We start from the raw sequence: 20,240 nt of genomic DNA on the forward strand, positions 1-20,240 counted from the left end.
TTTTTACTAATCCGAAATGGATGTAATGAACTTCTTTGGTATGCTACTTTTTCTTCTCTTGTTCAAGTCTCGCCCAACTCTATTCATATTTAGTAAATTTGGACAAGAATTGAAAGAATAGCATGTCTATTGCAATTTTATAGGTTGAAAATGCGTGTTTAAACAAAATTTCAAAAAATATCTTATTTGGAAGTGCCTTTTTTAAAAAATTACATTTTTAAATCGCATATAAGATCATACTATTAAAAGTCAAAATACAATTCTAAAGGCCAAATTATTTTCCAAACAATTAACTGCATTTTCAAATGTCGCACATTTTGAAACTCCAAACCCAAATAGATGCAACTCATTGCACTCCATCCCCGTCCGGTCTCTGCCAAGATAACATACACCAAATCTTCCTCGAGCTGGCATGACAATAATTTGAGCTACACTTCCAAAAAGCCAAAATAAAAAGTAATATAGAGTATATTATTGAATGAATGCAATAGAATTTAATCCATGAAACTAGGATGGAAAAGGCATGGGATTAAATTTGATCCAGACCAAGCCGGCATGACTGGTATTTTTTATTGTCCAAATACACATGAATGCTACACCTACAGCTCTGTTACAATTTATTAATACGTGTCAGCATGTGAATGAAAAATGTTTGAAAAAAAAAAAAAAAAAAAAAAAGGGAAAGAAAAAAAACCAACCAACCGAACTAGTAGACACAATGTTGCACTTCAAAATAAGGCTCTAATCAAATATCAAGTAGAGCGCCATATTTTCGAGCATCGACATTGTAGGACTATATACACCATCTTTACAGAGCAGGAGGCACAGTAGGTGATACCCTTTAGTTCCCTCGTATACAGTTACAAGAAGCACAGCTTCCATCCCCACCTTCTCCACAAGAGAGACAAGCATCAATACAAAGACATTCACGCCCTTCTAATACATGTATTAATGGAATAAACCCTCACCCACTGTACAGTTACTCTCACAATGAATATACAGCAATTCCTTGTCAAAATTTCCCTGTCCAAACCAGATTGTGACTCCCATTTATGAGCACACTGACCAGAACCCCCATCTTGGGGTTCAGTCTGCCATTCTCCATAATCAGATATATCCAGCAGCCTCGGGGCAGGAAACATTTGCCCTGGATGGACGGGTAGCCTGAGTAGGCAAATCAAAACCCGGAAGAAGAAGCGTCGCTCTATCCATGGCGTTCCAATGGCTCACCAGAACATGCATCCTGGTCATGCTCCCCACTGGGAAGTATATCAGCAGGAACATACTGATATCCCTTAGGTAATCGCATATTCTTCATAGATGCTTGATCTGAAGTCATTACAAGTTCTTTTTCAAATGTCTCGGCATGCTGTGAATAAATAAAGCAGAAGCATTAACCCAAATTACAGTAGAAAAAATAGTATATTTTACAAAAATAGACCATACCTTTCTAGATTTTGACCTCCATCCACCCTCATCCGAAAGATTAGGCGATGCAACAGAAGGTCTATGAGGGATTTGCTTCCCAGAAAATTGTGCCCTCTCAGTGAGCTTTCGGGCAAGAAAGATTTGGGATGTGGAGCTGTCATCATCAGTCTTTTGATCAGCATCCATGGACACAGGAACTTTAATCCGGTGCTTAACAGAAACTGTACTATCCACAGTTATGTCGTCTGATCTTTGGATTGCATCACTGCATGATTTATAACCATCGGTGTGCCCTTTGAGGGATGTTGTAGCTGATTCAGAACTAACTTCAGGAAGGAAGAAGGGATTATTAACAAGCAGAGAACGAGCAACATGATCTCTTTTGCAAGCGAGTATGTCATGTGAGCACAAAACCAATTCCCGCTGCAAATTAATAAACGCCAGAGAAAGAAGTTCAAATAAATTCCACCCCATACATGAGGATAGAAATTAGTGTCTGAAAAATGGTCAGATTTAAATATCACTAAGAAGCATAAGCGTCAAAAAAGTTATTAGACAGAACTGGGGTGACCTAAAGCTAGAGATACAACAGAAGTAAAACAGCAGAAAAAAGGTGCAGTAAGCAACCACAGATCAACATCCCCGTGTGGTGAATATCTGTTAAAGCAAACAGCCAAAGAGGATATTTGGTTGAGGGGGTGGTTCAAAAAAATATTTTCAACAATTAAGCATTGGAAAAAACAACAGATGATACCAGAAACCCTGCCAATTTGATTAATTAAGAAAGGAAAATTATAAAAACATCCCTGAGGTTTTGTAGAGCTTACACTTCAATCCCCGTAGTTTCGAAACCAATGGTTTAATCCCAGTCAAAATTCTAAGATGCAAGGGGTATAACCGAAACCGTGATTCCAAAGAGTAGGTTCCACTAAACCTCAAAGGACGCTTTTGCAATTTTCCATTATAAAATATGTGTTTCCACATCCCAATCCCACTTGCCCATAATTGAGTCATATAACAAATTCGAGACTCCAATCTCACCGAGTGGGTTCCCAAAAGCAAGAATCTTGCATGGAAAAAGGATTTAACCAAATGGAATAAGTGGTACAGCAGAAAAAAGGACATTTTTGAGAAACTGAAAATAAGCAATTGAGCATTTCAAGGAAACCAACTAAAAGGTTTACAATATATATGGTTATCAAAAAAAAAAGGTTTACAATATATATTAAGACATTTTCCCTTTTTTTCTTTTAGTATACTGTAAATCATGCCTTAGAAATGCCGCTGAAGTATTAGGAAATAAATCCTTCAGTTTCTGGGCATTCTCAATAACATCCTTGGGAGTAAAATTAACTTCAACCGATTGAGACACAGCAGTTCTAAGGACCCAATGGCTCAAAGGTGTATACAAGACCATCCCAACCGATCAAGCTGGTTGAGTCAGAAAACCTAAGGCCTCATAGTGATCGTGGGCCCCAACAATGGGCTTAAATCTGGTATTGTCTACTCTAAATCAACCCACGTATCGCCAATGGACAGGAAAAAAGTAATCAGATTCCTCGAATACCACAAATGTAACAGACAAATGTAACAAGTGTTTTGATGCCTAGGAATAACCTAAATTCCGTAATTTAAGAATCTACAATTTTCTTAAAATTGTAGGGGATCCTGATCCAAAAAATAGTCACAATTGTCCATACATATTTATGCAAATAGCAGAAACCATAATGTTAAGCTAGAATTGTTTACCTTCTTTTTTTCACGTCTGATTATTCTCTCACAAATAAGGCGTAACCTCTCTAGTTCAACCTGTACAAGAGCATTAAGGACTCCATCAAGGACTTAGAATTACACAAATAAAACAACATAATGATAAATACAACTATATTAAGCCAGTAAGTTCCATAAACACTATAAGTGGTACATGGAAAACCAGTTGCAAAGTAGCAAACCATGCTTATTAACACACTAAAATCAATCATTGGATGAAAAAAAAAATAATAATTATTGGACAAAGCCTAAAAAAAACACCCCAGGAAAAAAAATAAAAATAAAATAAAGGCAAGAAGGCAGCTAATTCATGATGGGAACATATAAATGTCTATGTAAACAACACAAAAACTCATACATATAGATTTTGCCACAGTAAAATAAAATCTAACTTCAGTAATTGCCCGGTAGAAATTACTTCCCAGGTACTTTCCTTTCAAGTTTCAGCAATGAATATACAACTTCATGTGAACCAATTGTAAAAAGAAAAATGGAACCACCTACCAAGGAACATAATGTACTACTAGACCTTTCCCATAATATACGACGACTTTTGTTTTTATAAGTAATCAAAATATCATCAAAAACGTAAAGCATCCCCAGGAATACAAGAAATATACAAGAGAAGCCACCTAGTATGCTAAGAGGACAGGTATAATGCAATATATGTTTGTTGAACATATACCAAATGTTAACTATACAACAATTATTATAATCACATAAACCCTACACCCTAAACCATAAACAAGTCAAATTCCCCCATTGTGCTTGGAAGATATCAACATGAACAACGCCAACTGAATTGATCCTAGAATGGATCCTAAAACTGAATATAACCTACAGACGAGTAACCAGCAATAATAACAATATAGCAAGGTAGATCGAAAGTTGGGAGTTCGAAACTTGAGGATGTTCAATTGTACACTTTTCAGAAAATGGTTGTGGCGCTATACGCATGAGAGACACTTGGAGAGTGGTGGTGGATTCCAAATTTGGCAAGTCATGGGGTGGGTGTTCTAATAAGCCTCTTGGGTCATATGGGCTGGAATTATGGAAGAATATCAGGAGGGGTAGGAGGATTTTTCTAGTTCTACGGGAATTGAGGTGGGAAATGGCTCCAAAATTAGATTATGGCATAACTTGTGGTGTAACAATAAGGCCTTTAAAGGAAATTTTCTGAAATTATATAGTATTGCTTGCATGAAGGATGCTTCCGTAGTGGTTCATTTGGAGCTTTCTAGTGCCTCCCATCAGAGGAATATAAGCTTTATTAGAGTGGATGTATTTGCTTCATTATTCAATTTGTTATACTCACTGAGGATGAGACGAGAAGGTGAAGACAAGCTTTATTGGGTCCTTTCCAAAAGACAATTGTTCGATATTAGATCCTTCTACAATGTCCTTGTTCGTAGGGATGGCATTCCCTTCCCTAGGAAGAGTATTTGGCACAATAAGGATTCTTTGAGTGCAGCTTTCTTTGCTTTGTCGGCCGCACTAGGCAAGATCATTACCATGGATGACCTTGGGAAGCGGCATATCATTCTGGTCAGTTGGTGCTGTAAGTTCAAGAGGGATGGGGAGTTTATGGATCTTTTTCTCAATTGTGAGGTTGCTTGTGCCTTATGGAATGCATTCATCAGTCGTGTTGGCCTATCTTGGGTTATGTCTTAAAAAGTAGTAGACTTGCTTGCTTGTTGGAGGGGGTTACTCAATAGAACCCATAATATAGCTATGGAAGATAGTGTCTTCGTACCTTTTGTGGTATCTTTTGAGTAAAAGAAATTATAGAAGTTTTGAGGACCATGTGAAAACAGTGGACATTAAGCCATTTTTCTTCAGTATTCTTTACCTTTTGAACAGCTGCATTTGTCCTTCCTAATGGGCTTAATTTTCATGATTTTTTTTGTTATTTTTTCTCCTTCTAGCTAGTGTTTCTCTTGTATACTTCTTGTGTACTAGGATATTGCACTTCTCACTTTTAAATGATATTTCAATTACTTATCAAATAAAATAAATAAAAAACTATTTTTGGAGGAACCTCACCCTAATTTGCTTGATCCTCTTAAACTCCTCAATTCCATGTTCTTCAGTTTCAGCCTGCACAGATTGATCATTTAGGGCAGTATAAGTCATAAAAAAGTTCCAGATAAAAACCTAACTTACAACAAAAATTTAGACCTTTGCCCTTTGCTCCAAGCTATGCTTTTCACAATAAGCCTTGTGCTGCAGCTTGCCACCAAAATTCTTTATATTCATGTATAAGCCAGTACTTCTGGCACATGTAGGATGAAATGTTACTTGGCAGTGGCCATAGCTACACTGCAGATACAGAAAGTACGGTTGCTTAACTATCAATGATCTTAAATGCAAAGAACCCCTTGCAGTCCAATACAGAAATGACAAGACAAAAAATGTTTATGGTGAACCTAACCTTTATGCAGACACCATGTTTACGACGGCAGATATAGCAAACATCAGCCTCCTTCAAAACTGTCTCCTGCATTTTGTCACATGATATGGAATGTGAAGAATATTGCATGCTTATGCCTAAACTTGCACAAACTTTAGCACAAAGCATGAGTTCCACACCTTATCTAGATTTGAACAATACAAATATATTAGAAACACACTTGCAAACATAAGTAATCTAAATTATTTAGAAATTCAGATTCCTTCACGACTTATCATATACACATACCACTCCTTCAACTGGATTCACTTGTCCCCTTCTGAATGTTGATTCAAATACCCACTACATGGTGGAAACGAAATTTAAATTAATTGTATTCTAGTGAAAACAAGAAATAAGAAATATGAAGAGCCAACAATAAGCAGGACAACAGGAGAAAAAACTTCACCTCAGCGCAGAAGGCATGGACCCATTCACCACTTGAAGACTTCCTAAAAGCACCAGTAGTGCCACGACATAGACCACATTCCACGACAAAAAAATGCTTCTCCCAAGCATTGACAGTTGGTGCTCCAGAGCTTCTAGATGATAATAATTCCTCACATAATTCACAGTACCATGGACCTGTAGATTCTTTAACGCTTCGATAGCAACCCAAGTGAACCGCAACCTGTTATAAAAAAACTCCTTTAAACTCAAGGAGAGAGAAAATCATGTTTTTCAAGCAGTAATTTGGGGTCAAGGCTAGAAAACCTTGCAACTTGAACAGACTAATATCGGGTTTAACATTGTCTCAGACCGACGGCAGACATCACATGATCTAGGATGCTCCTTAGAAAGATCTGATATTGAATGAACAAAATCAGAGTGCTTTTCCAATGAAATCCTAGGGGCAGCCACCCTAGAAAGTGTCTCTTTCGCCCGTGGCATCAACTGGGAGCTGGTGCCAGACCTCCCAATAGATGTATTCAAATTCATCAAACTCTGAACAGGAGATAAAAAAGATATGGTCATCACGGATATCAAGAAGACTAAACATTATTTGCTTCTAACATGATGGGTAAAAGAAATTTTAGAAAATGATAAATTACTAACCTCCTGTTGAGCCGAGTCATCAAAAGCATCTTTCCTAAATGATGAAATCCTAGAGGATGCTGCAGCAGCAGCAGTTGCAGCAGCCAGCACAGCCTGTGCTTCCTTATGCTTTCTCTCTTTCCTACCCTGCTTTTTTGCTTCTCTAAGCTCACAAAGATACTGGTTAACAAGCACAGAATCCCATCTTTGCATCCGCGCTGCATCAATCTCCAGTGGCAAACTCTTAGCAACGTTACAAATTAAATTATCTGCAAAGACAGTTCATTCACAAGCAATAGTTATAGTTACATATCATGGTTATACATCAGAAATAAATTAATAAAAGTAGAAGAATAATGAAAAGCCCAAAATATCCCAAAAGATAGAACAAGGAAGAGACCAGTAAACTGCTTTCTTGCAACTGCGTTGCCAAGTAACCTATGCTGAAAATAGATCATTTCTCCTTCCACTTCATCTTCTGGAGACAATTCTAAAACTCCCATTTTCCTAGCCTTAACCAATTGTTCTAAATTTAGTCCATCAGATTTACAAATCATGTTACTGCACTTCAAATGTTGATTTTCGTGATTACAGCAAACACTAGCACTGGAAGAAGCCTCCAATCTAGATATTTCTTTATCCCTTGAACCTGCCAAGGAAAGCATCTATTAGTACTATCCAAAAAACTTGGAAGAGGAACAAAAGAGACATTACCATTAAACTCATATACTGGATTCTTTAAAAGCATTCCCAATTCCATCTGCAACAATTTCTTGCGAATATACGGGTGGATGTAAAAGCTAGATGCTGCTTCTGTTACCCTATAGTAAATGAATGAGAAAAAAAGTAGGAAGTTTGTTTAAAATCACAACATTTTAGCAATACAGAGCAAAAAGAGTAGCTTGCCACTTGCCAGAGCTTCAAACAATGACCATATAGCAAAAAAATTTACATAGTATAAATCAGAAGAGATCCATTTGCAAAGCTTACATGACATCAGAGACTACTGAATTTACAGTGGCACAAACTGGATTTCCTTGGTCTCCATTCACAGACGCTTTGTGCTCATGAATGGCAACCTCCTCCAATTGAACGCTTTCATGAAGGCTGCAAGTTGAGGGTCTAGGTGAATTGCCTGTCAAACAAATGTCATTTGAATCATATGAGAAACCAAGAAAAACATTGTAAAAATCAGAAGCACCCAAGGTAACACCAAGAAATACAATGGATACACAAGAAGGGAAAAGAAACTAGGCCCTAAAATTGTGGCATAAACAAAAACTCATGAATTGAGGACAAAGTAGAATGTTTTAATGAAACCATCCAGCCAAAGACTGATCTCAAAAGTTAAGCTTCAACTTCATCACAGGAAGTTTAAAGCACTTAAAAGTGTCCAGCAGTTTTTTTTCAAACCAAACACTCAATGAAAGAAGGGAACATTGATGTAATTCAACTTTCCAAGTGCCCACAAAATCACTCTTTGCAGCGCACCAGCATCTCCACCACGTGAAATATTTAATTGAAATGGGTGGTAAATTAATGAAGTCAAGGTTCAAACTTAGAACCTTTAGCTCCGATACTATGTTAAATCACCACTTTTCTCAAAAGTTTAAGCTAATAGGAAGAGGTACATTCAGTCAATACTTTTACATACCAAACCAGATAAAGTCCAGAGAAAAAATCTATATGATAAAACTTCCAAAAATATGACTTTTTAATCCTATCTTTGATAAATATTCAGTTTCAAATGCTGAGAAAGGTAAAAGGACTTGAGAACAGAATTTTGGTATAATTTCAACAAAATATCAAAGTAGACTTAATCGCCAAGCACATAAACAACTACCATCTTCATACAAATTGAAGTGAAAAATCAAAAACTTACTATCACCAATATAAGTAACTAGGAACATGAACAACTTTTTTTTTAATAAGTAAATCTAAAGGTAACATTTTTTATTTTTTTTTGATAGGTAATCAAAGGAATATTACAAAAAAGCATAAGGCGCCCCTAAGCATACAGAAAGTATACAAAAAGGACACCAAAACAGAAAAAAGAAGCAAAAGCAAAGAAAAACCCGCAAAAACCCCCCACAAAAGAAACCCAAGACTAACCAAAGCTAACATAAGAACATGAACAACTCTTTACCAATGGAAAAAAGTTAAATCAAAAAGAAAGTCAGAAAATCGTACCTTCAGATTTACATGAATGCCTCGGCAAAGAATCTTCAACTTCATCAGGCTCAGTGGACTTCTGCACAAACAAAAAGAAAAATCAATTGACAAACAAATGTTTTGCAAATGTATAAGCTCTAGGAAACCAAAATGTGTGAATCAGGCTCCCAGAAAACTACAGAAAATTAGAAGTAACAAAGCATAGATGGAGGAGAGGTACATTTTTAACAATAGACAGTCAATTTATGCCACTGTCAGAATGGTAACAATAGAGCTAGTTACAAAATCAGAAAAATTGGACAAAGACTCACTAAAACGGTAAAACCCCATGTTCTGAAATACACAAAACCCATCTACCTGTATGGATCACTTTCACCACCAAGCCTTCTAGAAGGCTTATGTTGACAAAAAAATGTTAAGGACACACCGCAAAGCCCACAGCTCAATAACAGAAAAATATCATGCCAGAAATAATGAATGTTGTAATCAGCAGAGGCCGAATAGTCCACCCTTCACAAATAAGGGTACATGTTTTAGAAAGGAATTAAGAAACCCAGCTTGCCTAGGTAGGATTCCTTCTAGAGCACAACTCTAGAATACTGGGGAAGTGAATTAAAATATTTTGCCTGCCATCATCATAATTCACGAATATAACACAGAAACATGGACACGGGAAGGGAGCAAGCTCTTAAGCTGCAAAACTGAAAATTATAACCATCTCCAGCATCTGAAAAGAGAAGGGACCACATTATGGGAGACAGACCTCCAAAGTAACCCAATTAGCTAGGAGGTCAACACCAGTATATACCAGACAGCCACGACTAAAATGTTACTTCCAATTTTTTTGAAATACACAAATATACAACTCAGGCACACACAAGAGATCAAATATTGGTATCAATGTTACATAGACAAAATGGACAACCCCTCCTCCGGAGAGTCAAACGAATGAATGAAATTTCAAGAAACATAAGGAGCAAATGAAATCACTTTTATTGTAGCCACACACAATAAGATAATCGTCTGCATCAGGTTCTGTCTCCAACAGTTATTGTTTCAATGATTTTATAAAGTTGAACCATGCTGAAGCGTCGCCAATTCTACAATTCTACCCATGGCCCCTCAGATGAAAACCCCGCCACACAATCTTATATGGTGATGCGAACGCCCAAAAATGGTTTTATTTTATCTTCTTAAAGGAAATAAAGGTATTTATGTAGTTGTTGGAAATCTGGGTAAGGGCTGTATAGGTCACAAAGGAAAGACTCAAATACGCCAAATCATTTATAAAGTTAAAGCTGATATACCCAAGGATCCTTGTGAGAAGGGAAGGTGACATGCTCCCTAATCGTAAAGGGTACAAAGGATTCTACCCGTAGCTTTTGGCTTGGGCTATATTATGCGCTTCTTATATTATTGCTCTTTTTATGTATGGGTGTTTATAGTTTTTTATTTATATATAAGTAGGTGTTAAAAGTTATTAAATTTAAGCTAAGTACTCAATACCATAAAGTCCAAATCTTATTAGCACTAGTTTTAATTGCACATATATATCAACACTCAGAGGGCTGCTGTTTGGAAGATGATGTCTTTGTGCCTTTTGTGGTGTCTTTGGAAGAAAAGAAACAAATAGGTGTTTTGAGGACCGCATGAGCACTTTCGATGAGTTGATATCTTTTTTCTTCACCACTTTGTATATCTGGGCAGCTGCTTTTGTTTCTCTTTTAGTGATTAGTTATCAGGACTTTCTTGTTCTTTTTACTTATCAAAAAAAAAGGACTATCTTGTTCTTTTTGCCTTTAATACTTTGGTGACTTCTCTTGAATACTCCTTGTGCACCTGAGGGCGTGTTACGCTTTTAATGATAATTCGATTATTTATCCTATATATATATATATAGAGAGAGAGAGAGAGAGAGAGAGAGAGAGGAATGCAATGCCTTCTTTTCAAAGAATAAATTTGCTAAATTTTCAAAAAGGTAAACCTTTATAGAGAATTGTGTTGACCCTAATCTAAAGTGTGATGCCAACAAACCCCAGATGATACTTAGAAGTCTAGATTTGATGTTAGAAATTTATCTTCTTCTTCACTCTTCAAACCCCAAAATCCCCACCCTAACTTCCACAAAGAATTTCTCAAATCTCTTCAGCAGCCCAAAACTTGAGTTTTTCCCCTTTGTTTGCCTGCAAACCCTCTTTCTAAACCCTAACTTCCCTAACACGCACGCATCTTTTCCCATTATTAGCCCCTAATCCTAGCTCGCATTAGCCCTAGAATAAGCAGCCCCAATCTCCAAACAAGAACATCACTTCCAAACCATTTCCGAACTAAAAGAGGCAAAGAGATCAAAATGGCACACAATTTCTACTCAAACTAGCAAGGGTGGAAGAATTCTGGAGGATGGCAGGGAAGATTTCCTGGAAAGGTACCTGACAATAAAGAGCTTGAAGAAACCAACTTTCCAGAGCAAAATAAATTCTATACCTACAATATTCATAATAAAATGACATCAAAACTAAAATGTTGCCGTTGAAAAAGGATTTTGATGAAATCATAACCACCACTAATGGAAATTTAGAGCTCATCAAAAAAGAGGACAGAACATCAAACAAGAAACTCGAGGAGGATCAAAACCCAACAAAAAGCTACAGCTAACATTTTCTACTCTCTCTAATGATCCATTTCACAACAAATGCTACTCCAACAGAAGGAAAACACAAATAGCGATGGAATAAAAGAACTTTAAGACAAAGAAGGAAAAACTACTGGGCCCGTGAAAAGAAATCTAGGTGATCACTGCCTGGAAGAACAGACTACAAGAATTATGTAAAAGGTATTAGTAAGCTTGCAGTTCTCAGCAGGGAACCCATACGAATTTTTGTTTATTTTTTGATAAGTACGAGCCCATATCAACTTCTATCAGAGGACAAAAATCAACATGCATATTTAGATACCTAATCCAAAAGCACTAATTTAGTTTCTTTCTGATCCATTAAACACCACTTCTGTAAACAATCCAAATTTATATAATAATTTACAAATTCACTTGCTTCAAAAGCTCCAAACAAATAGTATGAAATGATTACCTTTTCGGTAGCACTGGGGACTGATAATTTACTTGAATTTTCTGGTTCTTCACAGCCGGGTTGATCTACTTTAACCTTATCGATCACTATCCCATTGTCACCAAATATTTCCCCTGATGAACATATTACTTTGTTATCCTTCAAAATCCTAACATTGCTTTTGGTTCTTCTCCGTGGGGGCACTGACTTAACAGCGACAGGATCTGGAATATCAGACTCTGATACTGCTACAACATCAGATTCATCAGTTGTTCCAACTTCATCCTTACACATAATTGCTGAATTTGCTTTAACTTTAAGATTTTTCTGCAAGGTACTAAAATAAGTATGATTTCTAAGCCATTTCAACAGTTTGCATCGCAGGTCAGGTACCATGCAGTCATCCTGCACGGAGAAGTAAAAACATCACGAAAAAGAAAGAGCAAAAGAGCAAGAGCTATATGCTTCAGAAACTAATATAAAAATTAAAAATAAAAATAAAAATAACTAGTTTGTGCATTACAGCAAGTGTTGCAGTTAATGAATCAGGTGAGATGCCAATCTCCAATGCCACATCTTGCACATTGACTTTTCCACGATCAATCATCTACCAAAAGTAGAAGACACTAAGACTTACAACAAGCTGGAGCTAAGATAAATATTGAGATTATACAATTGAATGTTTCAAAGCACACATGCACACACACAAAAGTACCTTCTTCAAAATCAGTGCAACATTAAGGGAATCAGATAGGTTAACATCCTCATTGCTCCTCCCTAGTTCTCCCACATTAATGAGTTGCTGTGCACCACCACATTCAGGCATAACTCTGGTTTCTAAACCAAAATTGGAACACCCTACCTCTTGCAGTTCACTGTCACCCGATTTATCAGTAGCATCAGAAGTTCCTAGATGAACTGCAATATTATCTCCATTTTGGCAATCAATCAACTTGTGTGCTTCGTTCATAGAGGCTGCCATGGGAAGATGGTTATCCACATTGAAGTCACCACCAACAGCCACAGAAGGATCACCAGCACGTGAACTGCTGCTATTATCATGTACATCTGAGTGCTTTGAGCAAAAAGCCCGTAACTCAACCTATAGAAAGTCCACAATATATAGGTATTCCCAGTTAGAAAGCCTCATAATTTCACAAAGCCAGCGCGGGGGGGAGGGGGTTTAGAGAGAGAAAGTAGCAGCGATAATGTGTCAAAAGTAGGCATTAGTAACAATATAAGGAGAAATTTTGAGTCTAGAATGCAAAAGGAAAACTTACATTATCACATCCATGTTTTCCCCAAACTTCCATTCTGAATTTCGCCTCCCTCGCACATATAGGATGGAAGGAAGTTCTGCAGGTTCCTGAACAAAAGAATTACAACCAAAAAAATAAATAAACAAAAAATCAATTACCAAAAAGAGGATAGCAATAAAAAGGGCACACAGATTTGAAAAGCACTAACACTGCGAGCCAACAGATTATCCAGCAATAAAGAAATATGAACTAATGTCAAGGCAATAAAAAAGGTAACTGAAACATGCAATGCCTGACAGATTAACTCACAGAATAAGCAATCAATTAAAAAACTCCAAGCAGCAATCAAAATTAAACACCTACTACCTAGGTGGCTTTGCTTGTATACTTCTTGTGTACATGGGGTGTCTTACGCTTTTAATGATATCTCGATTAATTATTAAAAAATAAATAACTTTTTTTTTATAAGTAATTGAAAAATATCAATAAAAGCGTAAAGGTGCCCATAAGCACACAGGAAGTATACACGAGGAAACATCTAGCTAGGAGCAAAAAGAACAAGAAAATCACTATAACAAATCAACAAAGGAGAAACATATGTAGAAGTCCAAAGATACAAAGTTTTGAAGAACAAATACGTAAACTCTTCCAGAGTCCTTGACATGAAAAACATTGAAATGGATAAGATGAAACTTAAGAACACCACTAAGCTTTCAAAAGTTAAGACAACAAAAGACTTGCAGAAGTAAACCCCTCCACAACCTCAACAGTTCCATTGAACACAGTTGAGTAAGACCTATATCCCAGTGGATGATAACATTAAGATCAATAACACGCCATGCACCATTTAAGTCTTCAGCATGGATTCACTGACAGTTCTGGACTATTCAACATTAACAGTAAACAACCTTTGGCTTGCTTTTTTCTCAAGGACACGTATGCATATACACAATCTTGCTAAACTCCTACTAGCCTATGGTAGAAACACTTTTTTTTTTGGATAAGTAATGTCGAGCCTATGGTAGAAACACATGAAAAACCAATATTTTTTCTAACCACATGAAAAAGCCATTTGAGTATACTGAGAATTCACAACAGTGGCATGTTTACAGACTTGGCAACTGAAAGCTCTTCAACCAAGCATCAAACATTCACTAGGGCAAAAAACTTGGGATTTGATGCGGGAATCCTTCAAGAGGCAAAAAGTTGGAGCACAGTTCCATAATGCATTATGTTTATAATATGGATAGAACACAACAACCATATACTCAATAGTGTGGGACTTCCTTAAATTCAATTTAGTCTATGTTTTTAATATCTTTGTATGGCTGGATGGTTGTTTTTTACCAAATCCAGTGTTTGTCCAACTTTTTCTCATATCCTTAACTTTGATCATGACATTTGGAGATCTCCTTGTATACCTATTTGCTTTCTGATTTTATGACCTACTAAAAAAAACTAGGGATTTGAAGAACTGTGGTTGAAACTCAGTGAGATAATCTTTCAAATCTGGATAAAGCAAGACGCGGCACTAGGACAGCAGCTGCTAAGAAAAGAGGCTCGCAAAACATTGAACTTCCATGCAGGCTCAAGACATAGCCCTGCTTCCAACTCCATACAAGCCCAAAAATCTATATCATTAGCCATTATGAGCATAACTTCTAAATAAACAACTGGTCACCTTGTGCTCTAATCTATAGATGTTGGTAGTTCTAAATAACAAGGACCTGCTTCCTTCTTTAGGAGAATTCAATGTGTATATCCTACCAGTTTCATGGTGCTATAATGTGCAAGCGCAGGAATTACCCAACAACTAGCTACTTTACATCTCAAAAAACAGTTTCCATCCTTGTAAACTTACAGTGAGAACTTTAAGAAAGATTTAAGTGCTAATTTTTTTTTATAAGTAAAGAGTTAAAGTGTTAATTAAATGCAAAACAAAATGAACGTAACTCCTACTCATTAAGTACCTTAATATTTTCGTGAAGAGGAAGCAGCAGGGTCAGCTAATTTCATTTTTTTATATATAAGAAATCAAAATTTTATTAAAAACAAGATGGCGCAACTCAAGAACACAAAAAGTAATTAAGAGAAACACCTAATCAGAAGGTTCAGATACAACATTTATTTTTTTAAAAAAAAAAAAGATAAATAAATATATATTATATATGTATATATATATATACATATAAACCTAGAGCCTTGATATGGGGGCAAAATCATCAAGAAAACTCTCTTAAATACTATGGTCCATATCTGCTAAAGCAAGCATTGGAGACTTGTATAAAATCAGCACTGATTTAAAACCATATTTGAGATATTGCATAGAACACCATCAATTAGTTGGTCAGTTTTGCAAAGAAAAAATAAACATCCCATGTATAAAAATGGCTCAAAGATCCTCCATGGAAACTTACAACTATTTCACCCAGAATCGAAACCTCTGATGGTTAATTTTTAGATACTGAGATGACTTGCTCCAAAATAAAATGGTTTCGCAATATCGCTCGCATGATATTTTCAATGCTTTGCACTCATAAAAAAAAAAAAAATCAATGCTTTGTTTCTCCTTAACTTAGAAAACATTATTTCTTAACAGTTTCTGAAAACACATTTGGAAACACATTTTGGACTATTTTCTTTAAAAAAAAAAAAATCGAAGAAAAAAAACTCGAGAATAGTCCCAAACAAGCCCTTGGAAGTATCAGAAATACGGGAAAGAAATACCATTCAGGCAATATTTCCAAAGTTGTTGCACATGGATCTGCAGTTTCACCATTCATTGATGGTTCTAGACATGCAATAGTGCCTGGAAGTACTACTAGAAAAAATATTTTTTTTTAAAGTACTCGAAAGTATTATTAAAAACCGCAAAGGCACAACCCAAGTACACAATATGTATACAAGAGAAACACCTAATTAAAAGAAGAGGAGATCTAGAAAAGCTTGCAAGCTATAAATATTAAAATCAAAGACAGCAGCCCAATGGTAAAGAGTCTTAAAGAAAAAAAGAAACCAAAAAAAAAAAAAAAAGCATTTTAGTCTACTGATGTCCACTCGCGATCCTCAAAATTCCGATTATTTCCTTCGTCGCAAAGCCACAATATAAGGCAAGATGGTATCGTCTTCCATACTGCATCAAAATGAGGCCAACCAACTTGCCCTCTCTAAAATCAAAGACGGCAGCCCAATGGTAAAGTGTCTTAAAGAAAAAAAGGAAAACCAAAAAAAAAAAAAAAAAAAGAGCATTTTAGTCTACTGATGTCTGCTCATGATCCTCAAAATTCCAATCATTTCTTTCCTCGGAGAGACACAACATAAGGCAAGATGGTATCATCTTCCATACTGCATCAAAATAAGGCCAACCAACTTGCCCTCTCCGGCATGCAAAGAGTTTTACCCCTCGACTAGGCACAACCCAAGTCAGCCCTTTATTATTGAAGATAGCGTTCTAAAGAACACCCACTCCCCACTATTCTTACACATGCAGGACCAATCAACCACAATGATATGCCTCTTTTTAAGGTTGTCCACGGTAAGGATCTTCCCTAGTGCGGCCAACCAAGCAAAGAACGTCACTTTCAAAGGCTGACTTGGGAAAGGAATGCTATCATGAAGAACAAGAACATTGTAAAAAAAAATATGACCAATACCTTTAGCCAATTTAGCTCTTAATACAGGATCATTCAAGTAGAGCTTTTTTTTTTTCTTTTTTTCTTTTTTGTTATTGGGATAGGTGAATTATTATGGATCCATCCCCTTGAGGGAACCGGACATGAAAAACACAATTCCTTCGTCAATCACAAATGTTCCTGATGAAGTGTTAGGTATAAGTAAATTATTCTATTGAGGTTGTCTTTGAGTTTTCTAGTTCTTTTGAGACCTCCGGGGTTGCTTGATTAAGAACCCAAGGAGAGGTTTTCCCACTGTTTCCAGGAATCAGAGAATGTCAATGCCTACCCCTGTTCCTGACAGCCATCTATCATTTGACTCAACTCAATTTCATTGCTACTAAAATCAGTTATTAGATACAAAGGAACTGCCCATGTGCAAGTGCAACAGAGAGAGAAGAAAAGGAAGAGAACATAGCTTATAAATTACAAAAATTCTAATCAACTCCAAAGTAACAAAAACCTTTGCATTCCCCAATAATATATTGTCAGAAAAAATAAATACAGATAAAACTATCTAGTCTTAAACACTTTAGAAGAGAGGTCATTGATTCCATTCATTTTAATTCAAATCGTACATCAGTTACACAAAGCATTTAGATCAAAGGGCATGTAACCATTGTCCTTCCGCTTGATGAGAGACAGATATAAAGTGAATTTCTAAGATCCACAGATAGCAGCAGAATACAACACCATATAACTCGTATCAGCTGAAATATGACCCAACACAGAAGTCTAACAGATTCACAAGTAGGCCCATTATTCCAATTACAACAATGTTCTGCTCGTGTACCAACCAAAAATGAAATGAAGAATTCTTATAAATGAAGGAATCAACAGAACGTACCATGACTGCACCGAACACAAGCGCCACATTTCACCTTGCATATGTTACACACCAATTTTCTCCTCGTTTCCTTAATTCCTCCCACATTCATGATCGGCTCCATCTTTGTCAAGTCCTCTATATAGACCTCAGGCATCCAATGGCAACAAAACAAGTGAGCAAACTCCATGGATCCACCACTTTCGTCCCTCTTATGAACAGGTTTTAGGGCACCACCCTGCTTTGGGCAAAGCAGACAAGGTCTCACTGAATCATTACTATTGATATCACTCTTCTGCTTACACCAGTCACACAACCAAGCTGCATCCACATCCTCCTGCACACCATAGCACTTCCGATGAACTGCAACCTTACACGAACTGCAAACAATCAACCGGTGGGACTCCTTTCCCATGTCACCCGTACAGCAAAAGTGGCACAATGACAAGTTCCCTTCACAAGGACAACCAATTAAAACTTTCTCCAACCCTGCATCGCCACCCAGAAGCTTCCGCTTCTTCGAAGGCCGCTCTGAAGTTAAAGAAATCTTATTCCTAGTTCCTAAAAGCCATTCTAAACCGCCAGAAGAATCAGACACCGAACAACCCTTTTCATCCTGAGGCTTTGCCTCGTCTCCAACACTGTCACTTTCCAATGATTGCTCACCCTCACTCTTCACCTCCTCTTTAACAACCCCATTTCCATTACCATTTCCGCTTCCATTTCCATCATGCTCATTCACACTCTCAATTCCACAACTACCTACTTTCACCCTCGAAGCATTTTCCGAAATTGGAATCAGAAGACACTTCCAAGTAGCTAAAGAACTAAATGGAGAAGAAACCTCAAACAAGGCATCAATATCGCACAATCTCAGGTCTCTAAAGTACTCATCCGTCTCAGCCCAAATGTTGGAACCCCTAGATGGCCGAGAAGACTTCTTGTCCGCGCCAGAATGGGCCGAATGGGACTTCTTGTGCCGCCTCCGACTGTCCGAACTCCTCGACAAGAAGCTGGCCAAGCCGCTGGGCAGAGTAGGCAGACTCAAAGCCGAGGCCTCGTCCGCAACGTCGAAAGGCGAGCGCTCACAGAGCGCTTTCCTAGACTGCGAGTAGAAATCAATGTCTACTGAGGTCTGCTTCTCTGGAATTTCCGGTTGGGCCCCCGGCGGAATTTTGGCCGGAACCCTAGAAACGGGGCAAGACCGCTCCTCGGTGCCGCAACCTCCGTCCGCACCCCTACCCATCATTTTCTTCCGCCTGTGACATCGGCCTCCAGTCATCAGCGACGACACAAACAACGCCCACCACCACCACAACCTTCGCATTCCATCACCGAAACCCTAACTCTAGCGCTAACCCTAACCCTAACCCTAACCCTAATTCTAATCCGCTTCGGTACCTCGCGTGCACCTCTATCCACAAAAACCCTAACCCTAATCTAACTATGGCTAAGGTCTTCACGTGCACAGTAAAATCAAGAGAGAGACAACGGTGTGGGGTGAAGACGAAAAGTCTCGGCTAGGGTTAGGGTTTTCAGTTTATTCTGGTTCGTAATTTCTTTCGGATCCGTTTTCAAGACTGACTTGTTTTTTCGTATAGTTCGATTTCGATTTCGCTTTCGAGGAGAGAGAGAGAGAGAGAGAGAGATTCGCGTTTTTTGCAGGCAGTGGGGGCGGTTCGTTTTGGGAGATATTTTATAGGTGGGCTTTTCTGCTGTGTTGTCAGCCATATATTTGCATTCGTGTGTCAAGGAAAGTTTACCACGTGGCGTCTTGCTGTGGCCGAAGTGATGCAACTACTTCACCATGTCAACAGTGTAAAGTGTGGCATATTTTGGGCTCGAGTGTATGGTATACCCACCACGAAAAATCAAAAAAAATCAAAAAAATTTTTTTTTTTTTTTTTAGTAAATACAGAAGTTGCGTGAGTGCCTGTCGGTTATGACCTTGGATACTTTCCAAAATATATATATATATATTAAAACAAATTCATTAACAGCGCATAATTTTATCCCAACGTGATTATTGTAATACATATCTACTGAAAGCTACGTAAGAGAGACTTGATAGTAAGAATGACAAGCGCTTCTTTAAGTTCGACTTAATTTTAATTTAATCCAGTTCTACGAATACATCAGTAAGAACTAATGTGATTTATACTAATCAAATATGAAGATTCTCATTACAATATTCAAACACATGTCCTAGAGTATTTTAGAAATTTCCTTTAATCATTAAACCACCGCTCTAAATTTTTTCACAATATACATTAATAACAAATGTTTGGTACCCTAAAATTATCTATTTTAAAAATATGAATAAGTATTGATAAAAATCTACCTATATATCTCCTTCAAACTATTACGAAAACATCTCTCCAAGGCACAAAATGTCAAAAACACAAAATTTGTTTTTTTTTAATGTCTATAAGACAAAAATACTCCTATAATTTAAAAAAAAAAAAAAAAAAAAAAAAAAACTAATAACTAAACAATTTTTTTTTTATTTTATTCTATCTATATATAGAGTGTAAAGGAGCCACTCTTCCTGTGGCCATTGAAATA

At 37.0% G+C, this 20,240-nt stretch overlaps 1 protein-coding gene across 3 annotated transcripts; it reads right to left on the minus strand.

The window, feature by feature from the left end:
- Positions 1-719: 719 nt before the first annotated feature.
- On the minus strand, positions 720-19,346 carry LOC132167898 (PHD finger family protein). Of its 3 annotated transcripts, XM_059578937.2 has the most exons (19): positions 17,697-19,346; positions 13,200-13,285; positions 12,635-13,021; positions 12,443-12,526; positions 11,941-12,324; positions 8,873-8,933; positions 7,673-7,817; positions 7,397-7,503; positions 7,083-7,331; positions 6,704-6,951; positions 6,362-6,592; positions 6,057-6,278; positions 5,897-5,950; positions 5,630-5,695; positions 5,377-5,517; positions 5,242-5,295; positions 3,178-3,237; positions 1,447-1,851; positions 720-1,369 (listed from the first exon to the last, which is right to left on the minus strand). In XM_059578937.2, exons 1-19 carry the CDS (start codon positions 19,000-19,002, stop codon positions 1,205-1,207), a joined length of 4,455 nt encoding a protein of 1,484 aa, XP_059434920.2. In that variant the 5' UTR covers positions 19,003-19,346; the 3' UTR covers positions 720-1,204. The 3 variants fall into 3 exon arrangements, with proteins under 3 accessions (XP_059434920.2, XP_059434921.1, XP_059434922.1); XM_059578938.2 differs by lacking the exon at positions 720-1,369 and having other exon boundaries at positions 1,578-1,754; XM_059578939.2 differs by lacking the exons at positions 720-1,369; positions 1,447-1,851; positions 3,178-3,237; ... (1 more) ...; positions 5,377-5,517; positions 5,630-5,695 and adding an exon at positions 5,702-5,792.
- Between the last annotated feature and the right edge of the window lie 894 nt (positions 19,347-20,240).

Source organism: Corylus avellana, chromosome 2, assembly GCF_965113065.1.
Source record: "Corylus avellana chromosome 2, dhCorAvel1.hap1.2, whole genome shotgun sequence".
NCBI classification, from domain to species: Eukaryota; Viridiplantae; Streptophyta; class Magnoliopsida; order Fagales; family Betulaceae; genus Corylus; species Corylus avellana.

What these genes read in the sequence shown, in the direction of transcription:
- LOC132167898 (XM_059578937.2), bottom strand. Translation starts at nt 19,002, where the DNA reads ATGCGAAGGTTGTGGTGGTGGTGGGCGTTGTTTGTGTCGTCGCTGATG. An exon ending in ATGACTCGGCTCAACAGGAG is followed by an intron (nt 6,593 to 6,703) that starts GTTAGTAATTTA and finishes TCTCCTGTTCAG; the next exon opens with AGTTTGATGAATTTGAATAC. An exon ending in AGAGGATCAAGCAAATTAGG is followed by an intron (nt 3,238 to 5,241) that starts GTGAGGTTCCTC and finishes GCTCTTGTACAG; the next exon opens with GTTGAACTAGAGAGGTTACG.